Source organism: Contarinia nasturtii, unplaced genomic scaffold (assembly GCF_009176525.2).
Source record: "Contarinia nasturtii isolate CC-2019 unplaced genomic scaffold, AAFC_CNas_1.1 Cnas_scaffold_1371, whole genome shotgun sequence".
Classification (NCBI taxonomy): domain Eukaryota; kingdom Metazoa; phylum Arthropoda; class Insecta; order Diptera; family Cecidomyiidae; genus Contarinia; species Contarinia nasturtii.
The window spans coordinates 407,616-435,226 of record NW_022198708.1 but is presented as its reverse complement, the minus strand read 5'-3'; the positions used below and the strand labels follow the sequence as shown (position 1 = coordinate 435,226).

At 31.3% G+C, this 27,611-nt stretch overlaps 1 protein-coding gene across 3 annotated transcripts; it reads left to right on the top strand.

The window, feature by feature from the left end:
* Window positions 1-3,800: 3,800 nt before the first annotated feature.
* On the top strand, window positions 3,801-25,321 carry LOC116345724 (GTP-binding protein REM 1). Of its 3 annotated transcripts, XM_031775360.1 has the most exons (10): window positions 3,829-3,913; window positions 7,421-7,758; window positions 16,959-18,013; window positions 18,728-18,869; window positions 19,007-19,126; window positions 21,869-22,096; window positions 22,201-22,286; window positions 23,155-23,335; window positions 23,701-23,834; window positions 24,507-25,321. In XM_031775360.1, exons 3-10 carry the CDS (start codon window positions 17,831-17,833, stop codon window positions 24,648-24,650), a joined length of 1,218 nt encoding a protein of 405 aa, XP_031631220.1. In that variant the 5' UTR covers window positions 3,829-3,913; window positions 7,421-7,758; window positions 16,959-17,830; the 3' UTR covers window positions 24,651-25,321. The 3 variants fall into 3 exon arrangements, with proteins under 3 accessions (XP_031631221.1, XP_031631220.1, XP_031631222.1); XM_031775361.1 differs by lacking the exon at window positions 7,421-7,758 and having other exon boundaries at window positions 3,801-3,913; XM_031775362.1 differs by lacking the exons at window positions 3,829-3,913; window positions 7,421-7,758 and adding an exon at window positions 14,233-14,523.
* Window positions 25,322-27,611: the final 2,290 nt, after the last annotated feature.

The following is a 27,611-nucleotide window of genomic DNA, read 5'->3' as shown; positions in this document are numbered from 1 at the left end:
TCAAATCACCAATATTCTGTCGACCGTAATAGGTCAATATTCTATTGCACGATTGAAATTGTTCACACAAACTAAATCATCGATTATGATAAAGAAGAAAATAAAGGCGAGCATGTCGACTGCATGGAGTCCATTTCCCTTTAATTTATTATCATGTCTTCTGTTCGTGGTGAAGTTCATCGCATAGAAACACGAAGTTTTCAATAAAAAATATGATCGAATTTGTTTTCAAGCGCCCTCTTCTACTAAATGTTATATTAATACATCTTTTTTTTAAAAAAAACATTAAAATCGAAATAATTAGGGGACGGAGGTACGAAAAAAAGTCTGAGTTCCTCAAATGGTGGCGCTGAATGTTTGTATCCTTCTATGGCTTTTTTTTTATTCCAAGACGAATGATAGCAAATGGGAAACTTTGACACAAATCTGTGTCTTCTATTTATAAATTGTAATGGATTTTTCTATATGAAAAACTATACTGTATAATCTATACATAACAACCGAAGTTCAATGGAAATAGGAAGTTTGGACCAATAAGGACATAAAGCCATTTTTTTCTATTTTGTAGGAAAGCACAGTAATTTATTTGAAAGCATAGCATTAGTTACAATAGATATATGAAAACGTTACAGACAGGATGAAACAGAGCAAAGTTTGAATAGTGTGCATAACGTCAGGAATATCTTTGCACATTGACGCAAATTCTTTTCAGGAACTGGTCTTTTTTTTATCCATCATTTTGATTTGGTTTTGATATTGGAGACAAAATTCTAAAGAAATAGTTAGAAAATCGACATTTGACAATTACCTAATAATTTTTTTAAATACACCTTAAAAAAGTAATTGATATTTAGGATTCCTATAGATGCTTGTAATGTATTGCATAGGTATATGGACGTGGAGTTACATTGTACCGTATTTATTGTTGTGCAAATTAGAGGATGAAGGATTGCCGAAAATTGCAACGAATTGATTCTATCCCTGATATTATTCTGTTATACTCTATCATGTGCGACGTTTATTGGCTTTATACGGATTCAATCGAAAATTACAAATCTACTGTAATTGAACAGTATACTTCATTCGCATCAATTTTCCACTAGATAGCATTAACGTATGTTTACTACCGTTGTGGTATCATACTTTGAACTTGTTTCGTCTTTTCAATCTAAATGCTGTCAAGTACAGTAACTATAGTAATATCGTCAACATTTCCAACGGACTGAAAATATAAAATGAACATTCATTTCGTTGTACAATGTTTTACAATGTAATCCATTGTAATGGTAGGAATGTATATAGGAGAGATACACATTCTTTCAAGTTTTAAGCTTTTTTTTAAGTTTTTATAGACGGTGTTATAATTACTTGTTAAATCCTTGTTTGAGAAAGTTAATTATGAACAAATGGTAAAACTTACGTAGATCCATTGTGATAGATGAAAATAAACCTTGATGAAAAGGTGATTTCATATTTTTCAAATTAAAAAAAAGGCGTTCATTTTTATTATGGTAAAAGTGAGAATTATTTTATGCCTTTCAATTTTCAAAGATTCAGATTTTTAAATTCTTTAAATTTACTTTCACAAAAAATGAATAGCAAAAAAAGATCTTCATTAAAAAAAAATTCAGTCCTCGAAAATAGGTGGAATTGTAATTGCTGAAGTGTGATTCGGAAAGTTTCCAAACTGTTTTGCGAAAAATGTATCATTGTGGTCAAATGTATCAAAGTGTCGACACCAAGACATGGAATCTAATACCATATTTAAATTGCTTTTTGAAATGTTAGATTTTAATATTTCTTGGTTCTCGCAAAGAGACTTTCAGCTTCAATATGCACATTTATAATCGAAAATAGTAGACAAGTTACGATGTTAGTTCGATTCAAAATCATTAATTTTCAAGGATTTTGTGTGTTATCTCCTCATGCTGAAAATGTATTATTATGATATTCAAATGAATACAAACGTTATTGAATTATTTATGGGCGATTTTATTTGGAAAATTGTTATAGTGCACTACCTTAAATACACTGTATAAATATGTATGAATTTGCAAATGCCTCTCTCTCTCTATGTGTGTGGAAAATGGTTTTCTGTTCAGTTTCAGTAAAATTGTTTTTTTAAATGTCATAAATGATCAACCGTTTGAATTAAATGGATTGTGAAATGAATGAAAGCATAAAACAGCATTCAGCATCATTAATTGAAAACATGAATTAATACATTGTTCGATACAATAATAAAAAGAGCATTAAAATAATAGATATAGGCCGTGTATTCATAATGCATGCACAGGCACATAGGCACACATAGACAACATAAATAACAAGTAACAAGTGTAATGTATGAATATAAGATGTCATTAATTTTTCGGAATGATTGAGAATGCGGAGTTTTCGCGGAATCGGTTTTGCTGAAAGCTATTAATAATAACAAAACCAGAAAACCGCACACTAAACAACACATCATGCGGCGCCTGTTCGCATTTCTACTGATTGCTGCTGTTGTTTTCCACCAAAATGATCATTTCACATTCTATTTTCGGTATCGATTTGAACTCAGCGTGTATGTCTCCCTCTCTCTATGTCTCTAACTCTCTTCTTTTATCGCTGTTCCTTTTGATATTGTCGGTTATTTCTCAAATATGTATGGATTTTGACATCAAAATTGAACTTCAGTCTCATCCTTAATTTTTTTGTTTGTTTCCAAAATATATTTATGGTTTTAGTAAGTCTATCATTCGGAAATGAATAGAACCACATATACTTGAGAACGGAAAACGAATAAGTGTAAACAAATTTTGATATATAAGTTACAAATTAATAAATATAAATATTAATATCAATTTCTATGGATTAGTGGCCATATTACTCCAAAATAATGCCAACATCTAGTTTTAATGTGACCGAATAAGTTATTAACGAAACAGAACAATGAATCAGACTCAAATCTTTTTTTAGACTTTAACATATAAACAACGACAAAAAAAGAAAAAAGTAACTCAAAACCGAAAAAAGTAACTAAAGAAAGAGGGAGAACGAAAGAACTTTCCATAAGGAATGAATGTGTAACATGTGTGGAAACGAGCACAACTACATGTGTTTATAAAGTATATGGTACATATTTTCCCGATTCGCATCTTGCCTGATACACACGTTCCGGTAGTAAATTACAGTTATAAGTATATACTATGGATCGTATACGTAACGCGATACAAATACATGTATGTATACGTATGAAACCACATCGTTATATTAATGCAGATAGAACGGCGGCGTGTGCGATACCGAATGCGCGTACAAACTCAAAACAAACACAGTTTTACTATTTGACGAGAGAGTAAAGTAGAAAGTGAGAGAGAGAGAGAGAGAGAGAGAGAGAGAGAGAGAGAAGAAACAAGTAACAAGAAGGAAGCCAGAGTAGAGTTAGCCAAGTGAAACTCAACACATGAAATCGAATGGAGCAACATGTAAAATACATTGCATGCACATCGACTAAAATTGCTTTCGTTGCGACGTTATAGCCAAACGACATGCTGTTCTGCTCTCTCTCTCTTTCCCTATCTCTCCTGAATGCGCCGCCGATTTTGAGAAGAACTCGATAAAGTACGAGTTTGTTGAATGATGGCGGCGAACGAATAATATACACGAAGGAGCAAAGTTATGCCGTGCGATTGACGCGCGCGTACCGATAAGAGCCAACAACACCAACAAAAACAATACATAGCACGAGAATGATTGCCGCCACCGCCATCGCCGCCGACACAGTTCACATATAGTTTGTGTGTCGGGAAAAGCGACGTGAAAATTTCAATTTCAGTATACAATGAGAATTTGATTGGTGCGTACACATTTGTGAAGTAGACAACGGTGTGCTGGTAGTGCGAAGAGTTGAATATCCCGTTATATTTTTGTATGTTGAAATGGAAGATTGAAATTCGACTTTTATGTCGTTTAAACAATCAATTTTTTGGTTTATATGTGTGTATGTGTGTTAAATATTACGTGTTTCAAAATCATTTTCATTCAAATGGTTTTCGGTCACATTCATTTACTATAACGAATTTAAGGATTTATATTCATTAATTAGCCAAAGGGAAAAAATATCGAGGGACGAGTGGCCAAAAACAAATCGAAACACGCATATATATCTAAAATGATAAAGTCCAAGTGCGTAAACGTAGAGGGAAAAAATATGAGATATTGAGAGCGAGATAGAGCTTCTGATTGTGCTTGTTTGTTGTAAATGTGAGAAATTTAAGTCGATATTTTGAACAAGCAACAAGAGGAAAAAAAAAGAAACAAATGCTACACAAAAACAATTTATACAAATTCAATTCGATGCAATGATAATAAAGTCGAAAGTAACACAAACTTTCAATCATATGATTAGCTCTTATTGGGGCAAAAGCATTCGATTTTCACTACATTTTATTTTGGCACACTTACTGTGCTATGCCATGATTTGTACCGTTGTGAAAATATTATGATTGCGAACACGAAATTTTAAACGCACTGATCCTATTACGGTATTATATTTAAAATATAAGTATATCGACTTTGTCCCGGTGGGTGCTACCGACATTGCCGTCGTTGTTTATTACGGTTTGTCCAAATACCCAAATATGTGTGCTGCTTGTACAACACACAGGCTATTGTCGTGTTCACTCGCTTTAAGTATATAGTATTTGTGTGTACATATTACATACATTGAACAAAGATCACACTTACATTAGCACATTTCAAAGTTTCATTCAATAGTCGGTTAGCTTTAAAATGAGAAGAGAAAAAATATATATATTTACATGGAAAATTTATAGAATGGACTTGTTGTTGCTATTGTTGTGTGCATTTTTTTCTCAGCTCAAGGAATTCAATGTCTCTGGTGGATCAATTTGGGCACTAATTTTAATTTATTAAATAATACCATCGTCTGCACCTTTTTTGATTCGAGTTTTATCTATTATTTTAAACTTTTTTTTAAATTCCAAACAAAATCATGAAGGGTCATCTGGCCATCTCTTGTGAAGACCGTTTTTGTTTGGAAAAAAAAAATGTCATAAACAGCGAGATAATGTGAAATATTAATAAAATCGGTGAGCCCATATCATGAATTAATGACACATTCGGCCATGTAAATAACATCACAACGATTATCCCTTTATTTTTTATGGAAAAACAATACAATTATTTACATAAATACGTTGTTTGAGAACAAAACAAATGGAGAAAAAATGCGAGTTGAAAATGATTGAGAAAAATGTTTGTACGTTTTTCTTAAGTGTATGCATTTGAAAGTTTTCAATACACAAAAGTCAGTGTAAAATGTTTCAATCTTCAAAAAACAAAGCAGTAGTTACAGAAAAAGAGAAATCAAAGAATTAAAAGCTTAAGTAGTAGTGTTTCGTTTAAATGCCTTTGAGACACAACACAATTTGAATTACTTTAACTTTGAATTTAACCGTCCTATACAGTATACACTTTACTTCAATTCGAAATATTTCAAAATGAATTCATAGCTTAGCATATTTGCTTTTTCTCCATCTCTTGCCAGTGGTAGCGATGCAAACATATGGCTGTTACTCACTGCAAGATCAAATTTTCTAGAACTGCAAGATCAAGGAGCATGAATGAGAGTGCTGAAAAATTTAAATGCCTTAGTATACAATGGACAATTCAAAAGCATTTTTATAGTTTGAAATTGGAAATTGTGGAGCTCTTAAAAAGTTGAATGAAAATTCACGGCTCAACTGTTCTATTTTATGGAAATTTCTTCCAAAGATGCAAAATTTCATTTTCAACTACTCGCACCGTCGGTGGACGAAAAGATTTCCGAAGAATCTTTGGGTTTTTTATGAGCTCATTTTCAAGCAAACGCAACATTTTCGTTTTGGTTTTTATGTGCTTCATAAAACTTGGCTTATATGTTTGGCAGATGGCAACATATGAACGTTTCCGAACACAATTTAAATAGTTTCTTATAAGAAATGTACGCGCTTTACTTTTCACGACAATGTTCTAAGTGTGTTTGTATAGAGGCCACAGTGTCCAAGTGAAATTATACACAACGAAAATGCTACAAATTAAAAAGCCATTGTCTTGATAGTGTCACCGCAAAACATATATATGTTCCACGTGGTACGGTATGACTTGAATATATTTTTTGTGTCTCATTTACTGTCCAACATGTCACGGTGTTTCGCAAATTGTGCACATAAAATATTTTATCATTTATGGTGGTGGTGTCCGAAATGTGTTTGTCCGCTTTTGTAGATCATTCCAAATGCGTGGTGAATTTAAAAAGCGCAAAATTGTAATTTGGTAAGAGCATGCCATAAAAATTCCACCAAATACAAATAAAATATATGTGAGGAGAACAACATATATATAATATATTTTACATGCTGAGACAAAGCTAATAATAAAAATTATAACAATCGCCAACAAACATCACATGATCAACAAGAAAAACACATTTTCGAAACAATTTGATTTTCCCATGATTAATCCACAATTGAATGCTCTAGAATAAAAACCGATAGCACATTTTCGTTATCGCATCGAAGCGATGAGCGTATAGTATGTTATGAGTCATTCACATATTACGTTTGCAAAAAAGCGTATCGTTTTAGCCGCATCAAACACAACGCTTTGATCCTGCGACCAAATGATTTGCGGTTTTTATTTTAGAGCATTCAATTATTTAAAATGTGTGAGACTATGATTTTAATATTACCGACGGTAATTTACCGAATTACTCATGGCTACCCACAGTGACAACAAATTATCGTAGTGAAAGTGTACGCATTCAAGCTCACAAAAGTTACTGAATGTAAGTTTTATAGTAGTTCGCATAATCACTGTTACTGCAACATTGTGCTGTGGAATAGCGGTGGTGCTGTTTTACACATTCCTATATGAGCACTAACAAAAGCGAGAGATAAATTCTTAACATTCAAAAGCGCCTATTCAAATGATACACTTTTATACATTATTCGTATTTCATTTCTTTAACAATATTGGCCTCTTTTACATAGTAACATTTGTAAAGAATGCTTGTATTCATGCTCCTCTCTATTTTATATCCGTCGCTTTTGGTGGTCATATAAAGTCAGAAATTCATTCGCAAACATTTTAATATGCTCCTAGGGTAACCTTACATAGATTATGTGATCAAGGCAAGAAGCAAACTTGTTTTTTTTTAAATAAAATAACTGTTTATATTGAAAATATAACATTTCATTGTATTTACTCAGTTTGGAGCAAAACTTCACTATCAAGTAACACAAATCGAAATTGCAAATGATGATCGAAAATGTTTTTTTTTTAGAATGATAGGATCACTTTTGTACATAATCAAATGTAATATCGAATGGTTTTCTCTTTAAAATGCCGTTTTTTAATTTTTGCTTTTTTAAAGCTAATTAATTTACCGACAAAGTCAATAAACTCAATGGGAAAGGCAGTGACAAGAACAAAAGAAAAATTCAGTAAAGAAAAGAAGATGAAAAAAACGTTTTTCAAACAATAAAAAGAGACGAGCAGAAAAACAGCACAATTTATATGGGACAAAGCGATATGTTTTCATATCTATTTTTGGAAGTGAAAATCAGTTCAAGCGAATTCTTGGTGTGTCGTTTCTTTATACGTATCGTTCCAAGCTTTTTCATTGTGGATTTACCGATATTGAGAGAACGGATGGGAGCGAATTCACCATCACCAAACAATGAACTAGTCTAGTAAGGCACCGAGAAATTTGTGAGTAAATTTGATTTCTTTTGCTTTTGCTTTTTCGCAATGATGCGTGCTAGTCACCTTATTTTCGAAATTTCAATGTTCATTTTATTACTTCCATTTTACGGCTATTTTTTTAATTAAGTTTGGTAGAGAAAAAGTTTTTAAAATGTGTTTATATCTCTTTCTTTCTTTCACAAACGTCAAATTGAAATGTGATGGAAGTTACTCGTTGCACATGATTTCGAAAAAAAAAAATATTGAAAGTTCAAAAAACTGTCGAAAATTCAATCAAATTAGGTGACAACATACAATAATAGACGCATACATTTTTCATAATATGTGAACGACGGTATTTCATATTGCCAAGATTTATCATCCAAATCGATCGAACACATGTTATGTCAAAGAAATATTTAAGCCCTGCATATTTAGCTTGGCATACAGATCGTTTTTTTTCTTCTTTGTTCGTCCATTCTGTTGCACGACACATTGTCATATAAATACGTTAGTATTGTGTGCATTAATTTTAATGCGTATATACAGTGAACACACCGTATAATCCAAGCTATAATCTTTGCAGCTATTTCGAGCCAATCATTTCAGCTTTATGCAATTATCTGATCGCCTTCCTGTACTCGTTTTCTTCATGTTTCACTTTTCTTTGCGTCTTGCATTTAATGTGGCTATTTTTGTACGGTGACTATTTCGTCGTGTCTTGTTGAATACATACTTTATGGGCCATTTTCGGTGTGAACAAATATATTTTGGAATCTTTTAAAGAATATTCAAATAAATGAATCACAATGGTTATGCATTACATCTTTTTCTATCATACTATCTACAACACGAAAATGTAAATCAGCATGTTTTAGTATATTTGGGCGGTAGTTGATAAACTGATGCTATAAAAAGCTGTGATTATCGCTTAAAATCAAAAAGTTCATTTAAAATTCACCTTATTTTCATTAAACAGAATTGAAGAGAATATCTAATTATCTCAAAGTGAAAGTTTTATTATTAGCGGTGTTGAGTGTTAACACACCACTTTTTGTTGCTTTGGTGCACCATGAAATGAAAAACGATGAGTCTTGATGATAAGCGCATTTAATATGCTGAACAAAGACTGCTTATCAACGGTAAAAAAAAATTCTTGAAAAATTAAGCGCTTTTTTTAAAACATGTATACATTAATCGGATTTAAAAATTAATTTAATAAAATAGATGAAAAATTGGGTTAACTCGAGTAACCCCAAGTCAACAGCATTTAAATATTAAGTACATGGGTTTCCTTTAATATTCAAAGATTGGCTCATCGAAATCGATGCTCAAAATCGAATCCATGATTTTATGAAATTATAATTTTGGTACAAAAATTGGAGCCAATTTTTTTTTGTTCTGAATATACATGTTAACACTCGAAAAGTTCCATTCAAGACATTGAATCGACAAATAATATCAAACAAATTATGGAGCCTGAAAATTGTATGTATTCGTGCTTTATTTATTTTGTCGGTTCGGTAGACTCGGTTCGTTTGTTCGTTCTTCGCAAATATTTAACATCACAACATATGGATGATTGATAAATAATAATTGAATCTTGGGTGTGTGTCTCTCTCTGTGTAAAGAAAATACTATTTTTCCACTTAATAGACACTAAAAACTGTCACCACAATACCATTTCACACATATCCATATGTATATAACAGCATATTGCTTGGCAACTTCTAATAAGCATTAATATGTTACAGATGAAAATGGCAAACTGCCAATGCTTTAATTGTGATTATGGGCGTCATATGTGTATGTGTAGAATGAATATTTCTCTTTGCATCTGACATGAATGAATGATTCCTGTCAATGAGAATCATCGCTTTAATTCTTTGTAGAAAAAAAAAATAATGTGAAACTGTTGCAACCCAGTGAATCTGAAATTCATGATTCATTCAGATTCTGATGTGTTCAGTTATAGAAATGTAGGTTTTCTCAGTTATCTTATTAAAATGGTTATCACTATGGACATTTTTTTAAAAATTAAATAACGAAATATCGGTGTAAACATAGTAATAATGATAATAAAATGTATCTTATTAAAAATTAAATTTTCTTCAAAATAGATTCTCATTAGTATCGATAGTGATTAGATCCTATTTCGTTTAACGGTGTTCGTTGTATCAGAAATTAGTAACAGTGGCATAGTATGTAATGTCTGAGGCCGACTGAAGTTTGAAGTCTTCGGTCGAAAAAGTAGTTCAGAAGTAGATTCTTTCAGAAGAAAATGTTGTAAAAAATGTAAATGACTCCTTCATGGTCCGTGACACGTGTGAAAAACGGCACTTTGTATGAAAATCGGTAGTCGTTCCCAAACTTTCTGGCGGCAGTGTATATAAAGTATCACACCTTAAAAGTTTGAAAAGAAAAATTAAAAGCCAATATTGTAATAAGATAGATATTTGATCTTACTTGCAATTGTGAGAGCTCCATCATTTTGAAGTAGTAGCTGCGTTCATCCAACTGCAATATTTCAGTTGAAAATATCTCATTATAATCAGTGTGATTAAAGCAAAAACTTACAGACAACGACATTTCCAAGCACCGAGAACAAAAAAAATCCAGCAAATTTCAAAGAAAATGACGAGATATAGAATCATTTATAGATAAATAAAATAACATTGAAACGTATATACAATACACATATTGTGATGATTCACATGGAAATAGAGTGATACTCAGCGAATAATACGAGAGTCGAATTTTCAAGCACAATACTAAAAGTCAATATGTATAGAAAACATGGGTTTTTCCTTTTATTTCTTACCTTTTTATGTTATATGTGGATACAATAAAGCATTCAGTGCAGAAAGTGTCATAATCACGATGAGCTGCTTGCCTTTTAACGGTTTTGAATTGACTGGATACATCAAAACATTGCTGCTGACCGTTATGTTCTTTTAAGATTGATAAATAAAAAATAGCTGAAGTGTGCAGGCTACACACCCTTATACACACAGAAGATAATCGCAAAAGCTACAAATCCAATATACAACAAGCAAAATACCTAATGTTCTATGTTCAAATAGTTAACGAATAAAAAAAGAACAAACAACGAACGAAACGACCAACGAACAAAAAAGCTCAATATAACAATTCACATTGGTAGCATTTGTTTAGGTGAAATGTAATGCGATTTGTTCCTTACTTAACTTTTTCTACCTGCAATCACTTTAGAGTCGGTAGAAAGATTCGATTTGATTATTATTGGTAATGAAAATCCACATTTGAATTTATTTGTATTTGTTGTGTTTTGTTTGAAACGCTATATCATTTTATTATTGTTGGCAAAAGTCGATGTTCTCATTTGATTGTTGTTCCAGTCATTTTATAGGCATACTTGTCCATTTATCATCATCATATGTACTGTGTGTGTGTGTGTTTGCTTCGTATGTACAATACATCCCGTATACAAATGGACTACATAGAGAGCTATCTTCTGTCTTGGATATATTTGTGCCTAATGGCATTCTTGTTGTGTCGCAATGGTGTTCAGATTAAATAGTGTCGAGAATAGTCACGTTTGGTTTTTATCCATTTTTATCGGCAGCACTTTCAATTCGAATTTTATGCCGTAACATTTTACCTGGATTGAAAGGAAGCGAAACAGATTGAGAGAGAGACAGAGATGAAAATGAGCAAGTGGAAGATATTTAGATTGCAGATTGCTCTATTGCATTTGTATGTATATGTATACATTCATTCTGAGATACATATACCAGCTGCTTTTCTGTACGACCAGCATGAAATTTTAACGAAACGAACGTAAATGCATATTCAAGAGTGCTCTCGAAACATTTTTGTGTGTACAAAAGAGTGGATGAGTTTTGAAATTGAGTTAGTTTGATTCAATCTTACCACATGATATGCTCAAAATGCATTTCGGACAGAAATTTTCTATTGATTCCATTATCTACAAATGATAAAATATTTCGTAATATTGACAGAGACTGAGTGAGTGAGGGTGCGAGATTGAACGCAAGTGAACGAGAATATGAGATGCATGTGAATCATTGTTATTTTCACGTTGAAACTAAATTAAAAAGTGGCATATATTGTTGGTATTTCAACTGCCAATATATGCTAATATGTAATAATAAATTTAATTTATACCCTTTCAAAACCGTCCATATTTAATGTGATTTTATTTGAATTTTCCGATTTTATTTTTCAATGTGTGTGAATAAGTCTTTTATGCAGTTTTTATCATCATCGTATGCTGTGCTTATAATGGATATTCATTTTAATTCCGTTCCGTCACTCAATCACTCACTACAGACTACATACTCGTTTTGATCGTATTTAATTTATTTATTCTTCTTTTTTTCATACACGCATAAATTTTATTACATTTTAATATAATGTGCGAAAATTGGGAGAAACGCTCTACAGTTTTAAACTGTATTAAAGATAGAATATGGGAATTTTTATGTTCTTTTTTCTTTTTGTCTCTGTTGCTCTCGAAATTTCACGGTAAAAGTTAAATACTCTTCGTTGCGACTATTCAAAAGCATTTGTGACAGCGTAGGCCGTACGGCCAAAACTAATTTGTAAAAATCCCCGACGTGCGTTACCCCATCGAAAATACCCTTGAATCCAAGGCTTGGAATAACCAAATTTCACAAATATCTCAAACATAAATCTCCTCTAAATTAAATTATTAAATTCATAGTGGCGAGCAGTAAAGTTGTGGTATTTCATAAAGTTTATAAATTTATGTAAAAGTGTATGCAAAATGCATATAATATCTTTATGAAGACTCGCTTTTAATACACCATCGCTTGTGTCAAAGCTATTGCAACCATTTTATTTCGTAAATTGAATGTACGATTTTTATGCTCAACGCAGTTATTTAAAGTAATAAAATTGTGTGCATAAGTGATTTTTTGGTCGCATAGAAAAAGCGAACGCACACACTTTACACATATCTCAAACATACAAGCAACACAAAACTATATTTTCTATTCATACTATGCTAACTATTCTATTCTATTCATTGGATTGTGTCTTTGTTTAAAAATGAAATATGTACCACAAATTATGCAAAATACGATGAACGATGAATTCACAAATTTGTGTACGTAATAGAAGAAAAAAACAGCAGATGGGCGGCATTGCTATCGAAAAGTGATAACGAAATGACTAAATCGACTACTAGTTTTGAAGTAAAAACAGCAGCGAATAGGGATACATTGTCCAAATCACAAAGCCACGTTTTATAATGATGCACCACTTCTAAACACCAAAGTTGAATGCTGGATTATCTATGTATATTCAGTGTTGAAAATCCCCATTGTTATAAACATAATGAATTTGGAGCCATGGTCGGAGATAGAGCTAAAACACATTGCATTCGGAAAGAGTGAATCTGAGTGTCTTTGACAGCATTCAACTCATAACGTTTTTAATAGTTCTGTTTTTGCTATTTCAAGTGTGTTGAACGGTGTGTTTGAGATTTAATTAAACACTACATCTACTATTTCTCATATTTTGCTCTCTCTCACTTATTTGTTTGCTGGTTTTTTTTTAATTCCGCTTTTCAATTTCATTCCATCTCTTAAATTCACCTGTTTCGATGGAATTCATCCACGGGTACACATTACCAATTGAAATTCAGAATTGAATGCAGTCAACATATTGATTTTTTTTAAATAATATATCAACAAAATAAAATATTATTTTGTATTCAGAAGCTTTGTTGTAGAACAATTTTTTCTAGAGCAAGAAATTGGTACCGATCTCCGTTTCTATCTACATGAAATTAGTAGTATTGTGATTGGTTCTATTGGTGTGGGTTATGTACTAATAGAGTACTCATGACTCGGCGTCTGACAAGTTGGCAAGGTGTTTTTTTCCTTCGGAAAACATCAGACTTGTTCGGTCACTATGCGGATGCATTGCATCACAATTTTGATTTCATGCTCCGATATTGTTCCGACAATTGTAAAAATTCAATTTTTCCCCATTTCTTATCATTAAAAACGGTGATTATGTGGACGCTTGTTTAAAGTACCATTAAGAAAGGCAAGGTTTTTTTTAATAATTATTATCACATTTTTCACTTCAAATACAATCGTCGATTCATTGAATTTTCTCGACAATTTCATTAAATTGTATACATTCAATTTATCATGCTCCTGTTTCTCATATATTTTAAATGTTATTCCATATCATCGAGAAACATCCGCATTTTCCCCATAATGAATTTTAACGTCAATTCTGATGCTATGGGTTGTAATGAGTTTTAAGTGTATGGAACCAAGCATACCTCGTTCAGTATCATATCAAAATGTATATTGTTGCTTCAATGACAATGGTTGTTGTTGTTTTTTTCGTGTGTAAATAATAGAAATTATCATCGTCTTTTGACGTTTGCTGTTTATACGAAAATTATAATTGTAAGGCATTGTAGAAAGTGTTGTTGGAAAATTGTGAGATAAAACAAAATGGACAACAATAACAACAGCTAGTACTGTGCACATCTCAATGATTTTGGTAAATGTAATTTTGTGACAAGCGTTTCCATATACAAATGTAAAAAAAATTGAACTACCACAATATTTGCTTGCAATTAAATTGAACAATTGCTGAGAGGCCATTGAATGTAATATTTACATTGTTCATAGTATGACGGATGCGCATTTTACCGAGATAGAACTGGAGGGCTTTTGGCAATGCCATGGCTTACTCACTAGCCTATTCTATATTTGACTTTCTATTTTACCCACAGCTGGCCAGGTATTTGCTATTCTCATTAACAAGCTGCATTTTTCACTCAACGACATCATTATTTCAATTAACATTTTTTAAACCCCATTGTTAAATGTATATACATTGAAAAACGAACATTTTTCTAACGAGAAAATGCATAGATCCACGTTTCATATAATCATTATGGAAATATGCTTTAAAAGGCATGTTTGCAATGTCAACGCCATTGGCCATTCCAAATACATGCACGAGTGACACTTGAATACATTTGAATGGTTTTTGTTTTTTGTATTTAAAATTGTTTAAAATAACAGACACATAAAAGCCGCATCAACATTTGGAACATCCAATCGAAAAACAAATGAAAAATGAACATTTCTAGTTTCCGATTGACAATCGAATAGTAAAACTTTATTGGGTTCATATATTCGCATCAATTTTCTAGTTGAAATATGAAGAGAAAACATCAGATGGGATTTATTCTCCACATTTTATACAATTATATTGGATGATGAACGTTCTTTATCGTTTTCACAGACATTTCTACAATTTTGTATTTCTCTCTCTCTTAGTTTTCCCATTATAGAACACCCTTTTGAAATAGTATGGCTATATATAGCCTCGCATCAAATTTGTTTATTTTATATATTTATTTATTTTTTTATCATTAATGTTCAGTTCATTAATTTCTATAAAGGATCGAGTACTATCTGTCAAAATATTTCCCCCTATGCCAAGCGAAATTAATTCGATATACGGCGCTGATGTAAATGTCACTCTGTCATTTCACAATAATACTTTTTTGGCTTGACAATATATAAGCTCTTCATTTAAAATGCATACACATTCATAATTATTGAATCGTTGAAAAAAAAACATGTCATAAAATATTTTTCTAACATTTTTCATTAAAAAATTTATTAAATTTTTTTTTTATAAAAAAATTAATTTGTTTATAAATTACAATAATTTCAACAAAAAATGTTTCATCGATTAAATAAGAATCCAATGTAAATAGTAATGACAATGCGACACCTACCGTAAAAATGCAAAAAGAAACTTAGTTGGTATCCATTGTAGCATTTTTGTCCACCATGACAGCATCTTCGTTTTACTTGACCAATCACAGAGAAGCAAAACGAAGATGCTGTTATGGCGGACCAAAATGTTACAATTCCAAATAAGTTTCCTTTTCTATTTTAACGGTAGGTGTCGCATTGGTATTACTTTTTACATTAGATTCTTGTTCAATCTATGAAAAAAAAAATTGAAATTATTGTTATTTTTAAACAAATAAATTTAAAATAAACGTAAGAAGAATATTTTATGATATGTTTCTTTTTTTTACTCGACCGTTCAAAAATTATGCATGTTGAATGAAGAGCTTATATATTGTCAAGTCAAAAAATGTATCATTGTGGAATGACATAGAGTGACATTTAAATCAGCGCCGCATATCGGATTTATTTCGCTTAGCAAAGGGGGAAACGTCGTACTCGCTCCTTTGTTTATTCATATTTAAAAAAAGGAAACTCCACAATAGTTTATAACAGAAAGTGGAAGAGTACATGTAAATCGCATTCTTACAGTTTTTTGAATCAAATTTTACACGCTTTGTTGTTTTTTGCTTTTTTTTATTAATTAAATTTTTCCTAATCAAGTCATTAAATTTTAAACCAAAATTAAAAACACTGCCAATGAAGTTGAAAGTAGTGCTTGAATAACCAGGTGGAATTATTAAACTAAAATTCTAACTTTCAGGGGTCTGCAGACAAACTAAGCTATTTTAATCAAAATCAGAAAGTGTTCTGACTTCTATACAAATTCTTAGAAAAAACACATTTCAAAGAAAAATAATTTTCTTGGACGATTCTTTCAAAAAGAAAAATAATTTTTTTTTCAATTGTGCTCAGGGATCCGAAAAAATAGGTTTCAATTTGATAGCTGATAATTTGCTTGAGTTATGCGTGTCACAAACAAATCGAAAACGATTCAAACACTTGATGACACATCAAGCAAAACAAAAGTATATTTAACCGTATATAGTTAATTTTCCATCGATAGCATCATGAACAGATTTTACTGGATCCGCCCATTTAACATTATATAAAATGGCATAAAACATTGAGAAAAGTAAAATAATACACATTGTTTGACCTTATTTTTTTCTTCTCTTTTTTCGTTGCATCGTTCATGTTGTACAATTGGTCACCATAATCAAGATTCTAGATGTTTGAAGAAAAATAACGAAACGATAAAACTCTACAATAAACCATATTCTTTCCTATCTTTACAATAAACTATACGTTTATTGGCAAAGAAATCATTGTTGTAATGAATTTAAGTACAAAACTAAAATGTTCAAGTTGTCTCTTCAGTTTATGCACATTTATCTTTAAAGAAAACCTTTTGTAAATGCCCCTCTAATTTATAATACAAATGTTTGCGTTTTTTTTTTTCAGAAAAAGTGATTTAACCATCAAAAATCGGTGTTAATTGCAACCGAAATAGAATTGATACAAATCAACATGCCCAAAACATTCTGTGATTTGAAGAATTTGTGTCGATTTTCTCTCGATTGAATAATATGAGCTGAAACGAAAAGAAATATATTTACTCAACAATGTTTTTTTACGCTCAGTCAATCAAATATTAATTCCAAGTTTAACCAAAATTAAAAGGTCTTATCAAAAAGAAAATGTTGAGATAACATAAATTAAACTTGAAAACAAAATCAAAACATAATATCAAATTATACAAGTAGTTGAAATTAAAGTTCTAATAGTTTATTAAGTGATTTAAAAAAAATAGTTCACAATTGTCTTCAGTGAGATTGACTTTTGTTTTTGTAAAACGGAAAAGTGCAAGCGAAGCAACCTTTCAACGACGACGGCAATAAAGTTTCAGACACAAGGCAAAAAAAACAACTAACAAACAAAGAATAAAAACTTTATATTAAAGAAAAGACAGTTTAATTTAATGCAAAAAATAAGGTAAAAGTATTTCAAAACGGAAGTACCATTGATCAACTGCACCGTGATATAAACTGATTATCTATTAAATTGTGAATGTGTAAATAAAGCGAAGCGTCAGAAGAAGAGAAAAAAAGCAGAACGAAAAAAGCACATAAATTCAATCTCTGTAAGTTCTTCAAAGTTGTGTCGACAAAAACATTTGCACCGTGACTACCATCATTTAAAGAACACGCCTATAATTGCAATTAATTTAAACGTTTTAAGTAAGTCTAATTTGATTTTGAACAAAGTGAGTGAGAAAGAAAGCGAGGATAGAGTGAAAAATAGTTTTCATTGACTTCAATAAAGTTGTAATAATAATGGCTTATGAATCAACACCGCCGCGTGTTAAAACACGATCTGCATCAATAAGTGCACCAACCAGCGGAAGCTTAGAAACTATATTAAATCCATCGTCAAACAATGGAACCCCAGAAATTGGATACCAACGGCGAAGACCTGCGACACGCACGCAAAGTGCTCGCATTACGGGCGCTCGTTCGGTAAGTATCCGCTCGCCTTTTTTTGTATTAAATAAACATGAACATTTATTTATTGCTCAATAAACGAAGAACTTAATATGTGACGGAGTCAGATGGAAGTTGAGCAATGGTATCTCATCCAAAATACTTGAAGTTCATCATTTTAATAGAATTGCTTGTTTCAACTAATAAGAACTTGAGAACATGGATAAAAATGTAGTGTCAATCATAAAAACTGGTTGGATACCAGTTCGTTTTTTTTTTTTAATTTTAAAGTGTACAAAACATTTAGTACGGAAAGCGTTGAAAACACCCCCTCAGTGCATTTAAGTGATTTTAAGCACTCTTTTCAAGCGTTATTGCTTCGTGTACAAAGTGAATGACAGTATTTTTGCAATCGCCTGGAAAATCGAGCAAGAATGTTCTTTTTCTTCATTGTTTCCGAGAAGGGCAATGAGCTATTTCCCAGTTTTTAAGTGGTACCAAACTTGATAAAAAAATGAGTTTTATATACAAGAAAAAGTATTGCCCTTTTCCCCTGACACTTATTTGATAATGGTAGATACAAAAGATGATCTTCGAAAATTCCGGATATATTCGGTGTTTTCTGCTTTTCGATTTTGTATGAGATTACAGTAGTTATAAGTTGGTTCGTTGCTTTGTTCAACCATAAAACCTGAACTCATCTCACACTTTATTTATTTTGGTATTTTTCTGTTTATTGGCATTTGTTAGGTACGAAGAAAAGTTGTACATACACAGCAACATAATTTGCACGAGTCGAGGACGCATTGTGCAAGCGAACCACGTTTGAATGAAACAGAAACACCACCACAACGACGTCGAGCGTCCCAAAAAAGGCCCACTCATACACAAAGTAAGTGCAAGCGAAGAACATATTGAAACACAACAACTACTTCCAAATGATGATTAATATGGTTTTTATTTGTGCCAAATTCATACAACATTCCTTTTGTTTTGTTTAATATATATTCGGTTGTTCTGCTGTTCCAGGTCAAAGGAAATCAAATGCTTATTTAGATGTACCATCGGCTAATTTCAATCATTTACAAATTAGTGACAATGATGATGAAGATGTTGACAGATTAAGAACTTTTAGCGCATCAAAAGGAGGTAATTCAATCAATTTTATTGACTATCGACTATATATTATATATGTTCTTCAATATATGTGTGTATATTCTTCAAGTTCTTCCATGTTCAATGTAATACAATGAAACCTTTTGGTAATTTTGTATGTGTATTTCTGTTCTCAAACATGCCGTTGATGCCGATTTTCAATTGAATCGCTCTAACCAAAATCCCAGACTTGACAACCGAGCATTTTATGGCGTGTTGAAAACAGATATAGTATTAAAATTGGTTAAAATAATGGGGTTTAAAAAACAATTCTTCATTATTTTAATAAAAGTCATCAAGTCAATCAATATGTTCGGAAATATTACGTTCTAGTTGATGCCTGGTCAACTTGATGGAAAAAGACGAGTTTTATAAAGCGCCGATATCAACAATTGACTGAAAATATCGGCAGCTGAATATGCACACCGTGCGACAACATACCATCGTTTACTCGATAATTTTAAAATTTATGGCAATCCAATAGAGGAATAATTTCAAGAGAAGAACAATTTCAGTGTTCTGAATTTTTGGTAAACATTGGTGTTGTGTGAAAATGTGATAAAAAAATGTATACTTCCTCCAGTTGTTTCCATATGGTAACCGTAAGACTGATTTGGGTTAAACATTTATAAATTGGAAATTTTTTCATTCAAATGTTGTATTGAACGCAACACAATTCCAAAATGTAAATGTAGTTATCAACGAAAGTATTCCATGTTATTTGATGCGACCATATTAAATTCATTTAACATTGGTATTGTATTATGGATACGAAAATTGGGCGTTAAAATCAAATAATGTATTTTAAAATAATTCGCACGCATGTCATGAACATATCTCACAAACGGTTGATTTACACCCTGCTTTCACCATTGTATTCTATAAAAAAAGGAAGCCCGATGTTGATTGACGATCGTAAATCTAAAGCACGTTTCAAATGTACATCACTAGTTTGTTATATCGATGAACCACAATTCGAAAAACGATTTTTTTAATTTCATGCTAAATATTTTGTACATTTACGATTAATTTTCGCATGAAAATCAAATATCTGCTTAATTTAATACATAAGTAACATTTAAAATAGCATGGCATTACAATTTGATTTCGACATGTAAATCGCAGGGATGCGTGTGTTACTTTGTATTGCGTTGTTGTTTTCCTCAATTTCGATGAGATAAAAGACGGAAAATTATGCCGAAAAGAAATGAGATAAAAACCAAATTCATTGCAAATATTTATAAGACGATTAAACAGACACTGGTGTTGTTGGTGCTCTACTACCACTACTACTTTTCTTTTTTTAGTCTCTCAATAAATGGTATCACATGAAAAAAAACCAACCGCTTACGAAATCAACACACAATTTAACCGGCAAAACCAACGCACATTCGATTTCGTCAGTTTTTATATTTAGATTTCGAATCAACCGAACGTAATACAGTATTGGTTGCAGTGAACATTTTCCTTTACACAACATATTGTGTGTTTAAACTATTCTCAGCATCTCGCATTTCAGAAAATCGCATCGCTTCTATTCACATGCGTCATTGTTTTTGTTTGTAAGAATGTAGATAAAACATGCAAACGAAACGAACTTAATAACGAACATGAATTTTCGAATGTGAACGCCCAAAAACAACAAAAAATATGGCTCGAATTATTTGATGCAAATAATTTTCCAATACTTAAATTACTTATCGTACAAACGAATCTCACATTTTTTATTTGTAGTCACCGGCAAATATCGCCCACTTACCCGTTGGCCATTTAATAGAAATTCTTCGATTCAACAAGAATGCGCTTAAGTATTTGCAATTATTTTCAATTCATGCGAATGCATTCGAATTCGAATTCTTCCAGTTGAAGACACAGTTTGAATTCATGATACCCATTTCTATGGCATGTTATGAGAAGTATGAGCCCCTTGAATCATCTCTACAATTTTTTTTCGAAGATTATTCATATTGAAATGTTGATGGTTTAAATCAGTGTTCATTCAATAAATGCCAAAACGGAATTCGTGTGTTATCTTAATAAATGCGACAAATATTGTAAGTAATGAAAAGCACCCTCTTTTTTTTATTATCGTCGTCAGGGGGGCAATATATTTTTTCCAACGTATTCGTCACATTTTCATCGTCTTTTTTAAATCGCACAAATGAAATGAGCAATAACGAATAAAATGCTCCCCAAAAAAAATACTCTTCAATTGAATTGAGAATGAATAACAAACAACTGACATAAAACAGATGATTTTTTTAACGATCGACCAAGATCAAACTTCTACATCGTTTACGATACGTGTTTTTTTCTCAACATCAAACTTCTACGTAAATCGTTATGTCCAATAAAAAAAATATTGAATCGATTGAATCGATCAATCAATTTAAATACACGCTAGATCTAAAAATTCCACAAATCATTTTGTAAGATAAATTTAATGTTCGTATGTGTTAAGTCAGGGACATTGAGCTGTGAAAGTAAATATATTTGAAAACAGAGGCTGCTTTTCAGAGCAATAAATGTGAATACGAGCGCTGTGAGAAGCCGAAGGAGAACTGAGCAACAAATTATCTTTTTAACTTTTAATATTTTGCTCCTCACTGAGCCTTGCTTCTGTGTGCTCCTTCAGCCCCTCAAAGCACTGAAATGCATGAAGAAATTACAATATTCAAAATGCAATATTATGAAAATTAGATGAGATCATTAATCATTTTGATGATTTTGAACCAGGTGTTATCAATCGAGGTGATTCATTTCGTAGAAAGCGGTCGCGTAGCAATAGTTTGGCAAATAGTCCAATGTCTCCAAACCCATCGCCATCAGTGTCAAATCCATCACGGTCATTTGGTCCAGTCGAATCATTTCGTGTGCACATGTTAGGTGGACCGGGCGTCGGTAAGACTGCTTTAATTACACAATTTAGCACATCTGATTGCATCAATGCCTACGAGGACACAGGTGAGCATAAGACAAATACAACTAATTTTATATAATCGTTGCACTTTCTATCTCCACGTCTGAATCAATGTCACATTTATAAAAAAAAAACACACAATTTATAGAATCCACGGTGGAACAAAACGTATCAGTCATTTTAAATGGCATTGAATCAGAGCTGAAATTTGTCATCGGTCAAAAAGGAACTAAGGTATTTAAGTCGTTCAATCTAAAAATAGACAAAATAAAAGAAAAAGACTCCATTACAGTGTTACAAAACCTTAATGGGCCTCTTTTTCTTTCCAAACGGTTTTTATTCTATATAATGGTTACTATTTCTTGTCATTCGAATCCCTTTTTGTAAAAACAGATTTCATTTTAATTTCCCAGCGAAATGAGCTATACAAATTTTCGAGTACATTCCGATATCAGGAAATAAAAAGGTTTTCGTCAAGGTGAAAAATAAAACCTTTGAAGGATAAAATTTGATTGCAATAAATTTTCCTCATACACTCAATGTATCAAATATAAAGTCGAAAGAAATACTTTTTTTACCATAAACTTGTAATGTACGAATCGATGTCAGAATGTATGAAAAAAATAGTATGGCATGAAGTTTTAAATCCAATTGAATTCCAATCGTGACGAAATTGAATTCATGCCGAATTGCATAATCGTGTGCGTGAGTGTGCAAAATCGTTAAAAAAAGTGTATGGCATTACTATTAAAACGAAAATAAGCGCGTGTGAATATGAACACACGAACGTTCAATATAATGGGCATAGACCGTGTTTTTTCTTCTTCATAAAAACAAAAAAAAAACCATACAAAAATTAATAAACTTGTTTTATTATTTTTTAACCAAAGCTTAAGAGTTGTTGATTGACAATTTCATTTGAATGGTAAAGGTACATATTCATAAATTTAAGGTTGATATTTCTCGCCATCTATGTTGATTTGATCTCTTGAAATAGCATATAATTACGATAAGTGAATACCGTGTCATTTCATCATGTTTTCATCATTTTCTCTCTCTCCCTTTTCTATGGTATCGAATTGACATTTTAAACACCGTATAGGAGGAATATATGAAAGCCGATGCATTTATTTTGGTATATTCATGTGTGGATAAGGCATCGTACACCCGAGTTGAACAGTTACTGATGACGTTTCAAGATGCAGATTTAATTCGCACTCGCCCCGTTATAATTGTTGCAAATAAAATCGATTTGGCACGTTCGAGAGCGGTCTCATCGCAAGGTGAATATTAATGTGGCTTAAGTATTTTATATTTAAATAGATTGTCATCCTATCTATTCCACAATGCATATTTGGTGTTCAAATCATTTCTTTTATATATATACAGTCTATCGTTCTATTTAGAATGATATTTTTTCAGTATAGTGCGCAAGTCTTTCCAATAATTTACTCTCTCTCTCTCTATCTATCTCTCGCTATGGTGGCAAACTTAAAATCACAATTAGTACATGAAAAGCAAATATTTGTTACATAGATGGATAAATGTACAAATGTTTGTTAAAATCCTTAAATATATTTAAGAGAGTAAATTAGTTCCGATAAGTTTGTGACCTACATTAACAGCATTATTTCATTTTGTATCATAGATGGAAAATGCTTAGCGTGTACATATCGTGCGAAATTTGTTGAAGTATCTGTGGGCATTAATCACAATGTTGATGAACTTCTTGCTGGAACCTTAACACAGATTCGACTTAAAAAAGAGCAGAACGCATTACAAGTGAGTATTAGAAGTATCATAAAATGTATCCCCCATATATAAAACCATTGACCAACTTATTGTAAGAGCTACTTTGGGAGTGCAAACAAAAACCATTCGATGTATTCGCAACATTAATTAAAAAAATACATTTTTTTAGCCAGGAAATAGCTCAAAGAAGATTCTTTTTGTAGTGCATTTTTTGAAAATAAAACGGGCTCAACGCACTTAACTACACTGAACTGTTTTTTTTCGGTCACCGAAATGACAACCGGTTTTCTGCACGAAAACGACTTTTTTACGCTCTGATGTATATCATACAACTATACGATAATTTGCTTCAAGATTTATTTGAACAGTCCGTTCAGTATCTCATACTTTCCAAATTCAGTATTCATTTTTTCTTTTCAAACTCAATTTGGCGGAAAAACGGCTAATATTGACCACACAATTTGTTACACAAAATGAAATGCAGGTTCACGGTTAATTTACCTAACAGATAACCCATATCGATTTTTTTTCTCGGGTGATTGAAAATAATTTGGGGAAAATAAATAGTATTAATATTCATGATGATCAAAATGAATTTATTCTCAGTTTCTTCCGTTATAAATAAATTGTATTCTTTTTTTTGTTTATTTTTGAAAAAAAAAATAATCACATTTACATTTTTGTCGTTTATTTTTGTTATAGAGTGGTCGAGAAAGTTCGCCAGCCCATTGGTATAAAAATCGCAGCGTTGTTAAAGCCAGTATGAAGGCACGCCAAATGATAACATGGATTTTAGGCAAAGAAGATTCCAAATTCAAAAACTGTGAAAATCTTCAGGTTTTATAAAAATAAAAATGAACAATGCATTAGAGAACAGAAGGAATTCACGTCCATTGATGCATATTATAATGTGCGTCATTATTATATATTCACGCAATGCAAATGACTGCAGTAAATTGTGTTTACATCGCATTCGCAATGTCAATGGATGAAATAAAAATCAAAAAGAAAAAAATCGCTCAAAAAATGTCGGTGTCTTCTTTATATTTGCAAACAAACCAGTTGAGTTGAAGAAAAAAATAAAATAAACAGAAACAAAAGAGATGATATATCATATCAACCAATATACATAAAAAATTCTACTTACAAATCTTAAGTGCAATTATATGCATAAAATATACCATCAATGTAAACGTATAAAATAGCTAAATGCATTAAGCAAAAAAAACATGTTTTTTGTTAGTAGTTTGTGCTATTTGACAAATAATTTCTCTGTTAAATCTGATGTTTGACGGAAGTCTAACGTACACAATCATGTTAAAATAGACCAATAAAACATACAATACAAATATCAAAGATCACTCACTTACATATTGCACTTTTTCAATATGAATATAATTATCTAGTCTTCGATGCAGTTCACATCATGCACACCCACAATTTTTTTTTTTTTTGTTTTTCCATTTCTACCAGGCTTAACGTTATTAACTCAATCAGAATACTGAGCAAATATTTTCTGCATGAAAAAAATAAATGAAATACTATAAATATAAAAAAAATATCAAAAATAAATTTAAAAAAAATATTTACAGTTATATGAAAAATGAAAAAAAAAAAACTTTAGAGAGTAATAATAAGCACACCATTTAAAAGAGGAAAATATCATATTCATAATTCTACAAGAAATGCAGACTGCATTGAATTAAATCGATTCGATCTAAAAACCATTGAACAAAAATTATCAGTTTTAATAAGATTGTCTTATGATTTATTGACTTTTTTTATTCTTGCATTCTTATGAGGAAAAAACTAAATTTCAATTGCAAACATGAAAAATAACCTTTTATTATTTGTTTGCACTTTACACGACTACATTTTTTTAAAATCGCAAGTTAATATTTATGATTAAAATCATGAAGATAGTATGATGATCTTACTTAATCGAACAAATACATGTATGTGCAAATATTTATAACAATGTCTAGAGCTACGTACGATTTGAAAAGTTTCTTCTTTATCAAATGTCCATATTTCGAACCGAGCCAAGTACTCAGCTGCTGCTATTGATAGTACCGTTAACTTAACGGAGGTGTATTGAAAAATAAGGGTTTATTCCTCCACTTTGATCCACCAATTGTTTTCTAGCAAATCTAATTTTATCCTACAAACAAAACAGCAAACCGTAAGAATTTCCCCGAAAGTCTGTTATAGCTAGTGTAAAATTCGCTTGAAAATTCGTCTCAGACAAAGAAAAATGTGAAAAGGGGCAATGGGAAAAATTGATGCTTCAAGAGGATAATTACTACCCATACAAATTCAATGATTGTTTTAGATTGGGCTATCACCAGTGTTCGGTAAAGATGAAGATAATAGATAAGATACCAGATAAGATACAGATAAGATGCTATCTATATCTTATCTGTACCTAGACCGAAAAAATCTCATCTTATTTAGATACTTTAAAAAATTTCAGTATCTTTGAATGGTAGATAAGATACTTTTTAAGATAATTTTTTGAGAAAACAAATTTAAAAAATTTAAAGTATCTTATCTAATATCTTATTATTTAAAGTATCTTATCTAATATCTCATCTTATCTGCAGGTAAGATGCTTTTTAAGATATTCATCACGTATACACAAGGTGAAAATGATTGTCCGAGAATGAATGTGAGACAAAAATTGGTGACGACTCAGTACTTTTTGCATGGCGGTGTTACATTTCAATAAAATCTTAGGAGAAGTCTCAAATTAATTCTCGGACAATCAAATGTACAGTATCTTATCTAATATCTTATCTTATCTTGCAGATAAGATACTTTCTAAGATATTTCTAAAAAATTCAAATAAAAAATGTTCACCCATTTTTTATCTTCATAAATATCTCAGATAATCGAAGATATTATCTCATCTTCTATGTTTTTTTTAGATAAGATCCTGTATCTTATCTAGATATTTTTTTCGACACACACAAAAATCTTATCTTATTTAGATACTCAAAAATTGGATTTTACCGAACACTGGCTATCACACACACCGTCGTCACCGAGTACCATCAGTGATTACATCTGGTATTTGCCTTGCATTATAATTTTTCGTATTTACAAACAAAAATTAACCCATATCTTTTAGATACCTTCGGTCAATTAGAAAAAGCTAGTCTGAAAAATTTACAAGAAAGGAATCGCTATGGTCGAAAATGATGTACATTCGACAAAAATATTCAAGAAATTTAAAAAAAATTAAGAAAAATCCATTTGCATAAAATGATGCAAAAATTAATTAATTTTGAAAACATGTGCTATCTATACATATACTACAAAAAAAATACAGCAAGTAATATTATTGCGTGAAATGATCTATCATGATTATAGAGAATCACAAATTCAAACTTACATTTGAATGACTGAGAATGAATTTGATCAAATTTTAATATTTATTTATATGTCTCACATTCATCCTCAGGTACTCATGTATAAACATTTCTTACTTTGATTATAAATATCGGAACGGAAGACACAAATGCTCAGCAAAGCTTGTTGCAATCATTTTGAGCTATAATCAGGGCCTAGAGATTTGCAGAAAAAAACTTCTTTTGACTTATATGCTGTGAAACAGTGTCGATTTGTCACTTCATTGTGAGAATCGGATTTTAATTTAAAAATAAATGTGCGTCCAAAGAAGCTCCAAAAAATAAGGTGGCAAATAGACTGTTTGAATTAGTACGAGCTCAATATATAATGTAGAACAAAATCAGCGATCAATGCGCAATACAGCTTCTTCTGATTTTCGGCGGATCAATTCCATTC

What these genes read in the sequence shown, in the direction of transcription:
- LOC116345724 (XM_031775361.1), top strand. Translation starts at nt 17,831, where the DNA reads ATGGCTTATGAATCAACACCGCCGCGTGTTAAAACACGATCTGCATCA. An exon ending in AAGGCCCACTCATACACAAA is followed by an intron (nt 18,870 to 19,006) that starts GTAAGTGCAAGC and finishes CTGCTGTTCCAG; the next exon opens with GTCAAAGGAAATCAAATGCT. An exon ending in AAGAGCAGAACGCATTACAA is followed by an intron (nt 23,835 to 24,506) that starts GTGAGTATTAGA and finishes TTTTTGTTATAG; the next exon opens with AGTGGTCGAGAAAGTTCGCC.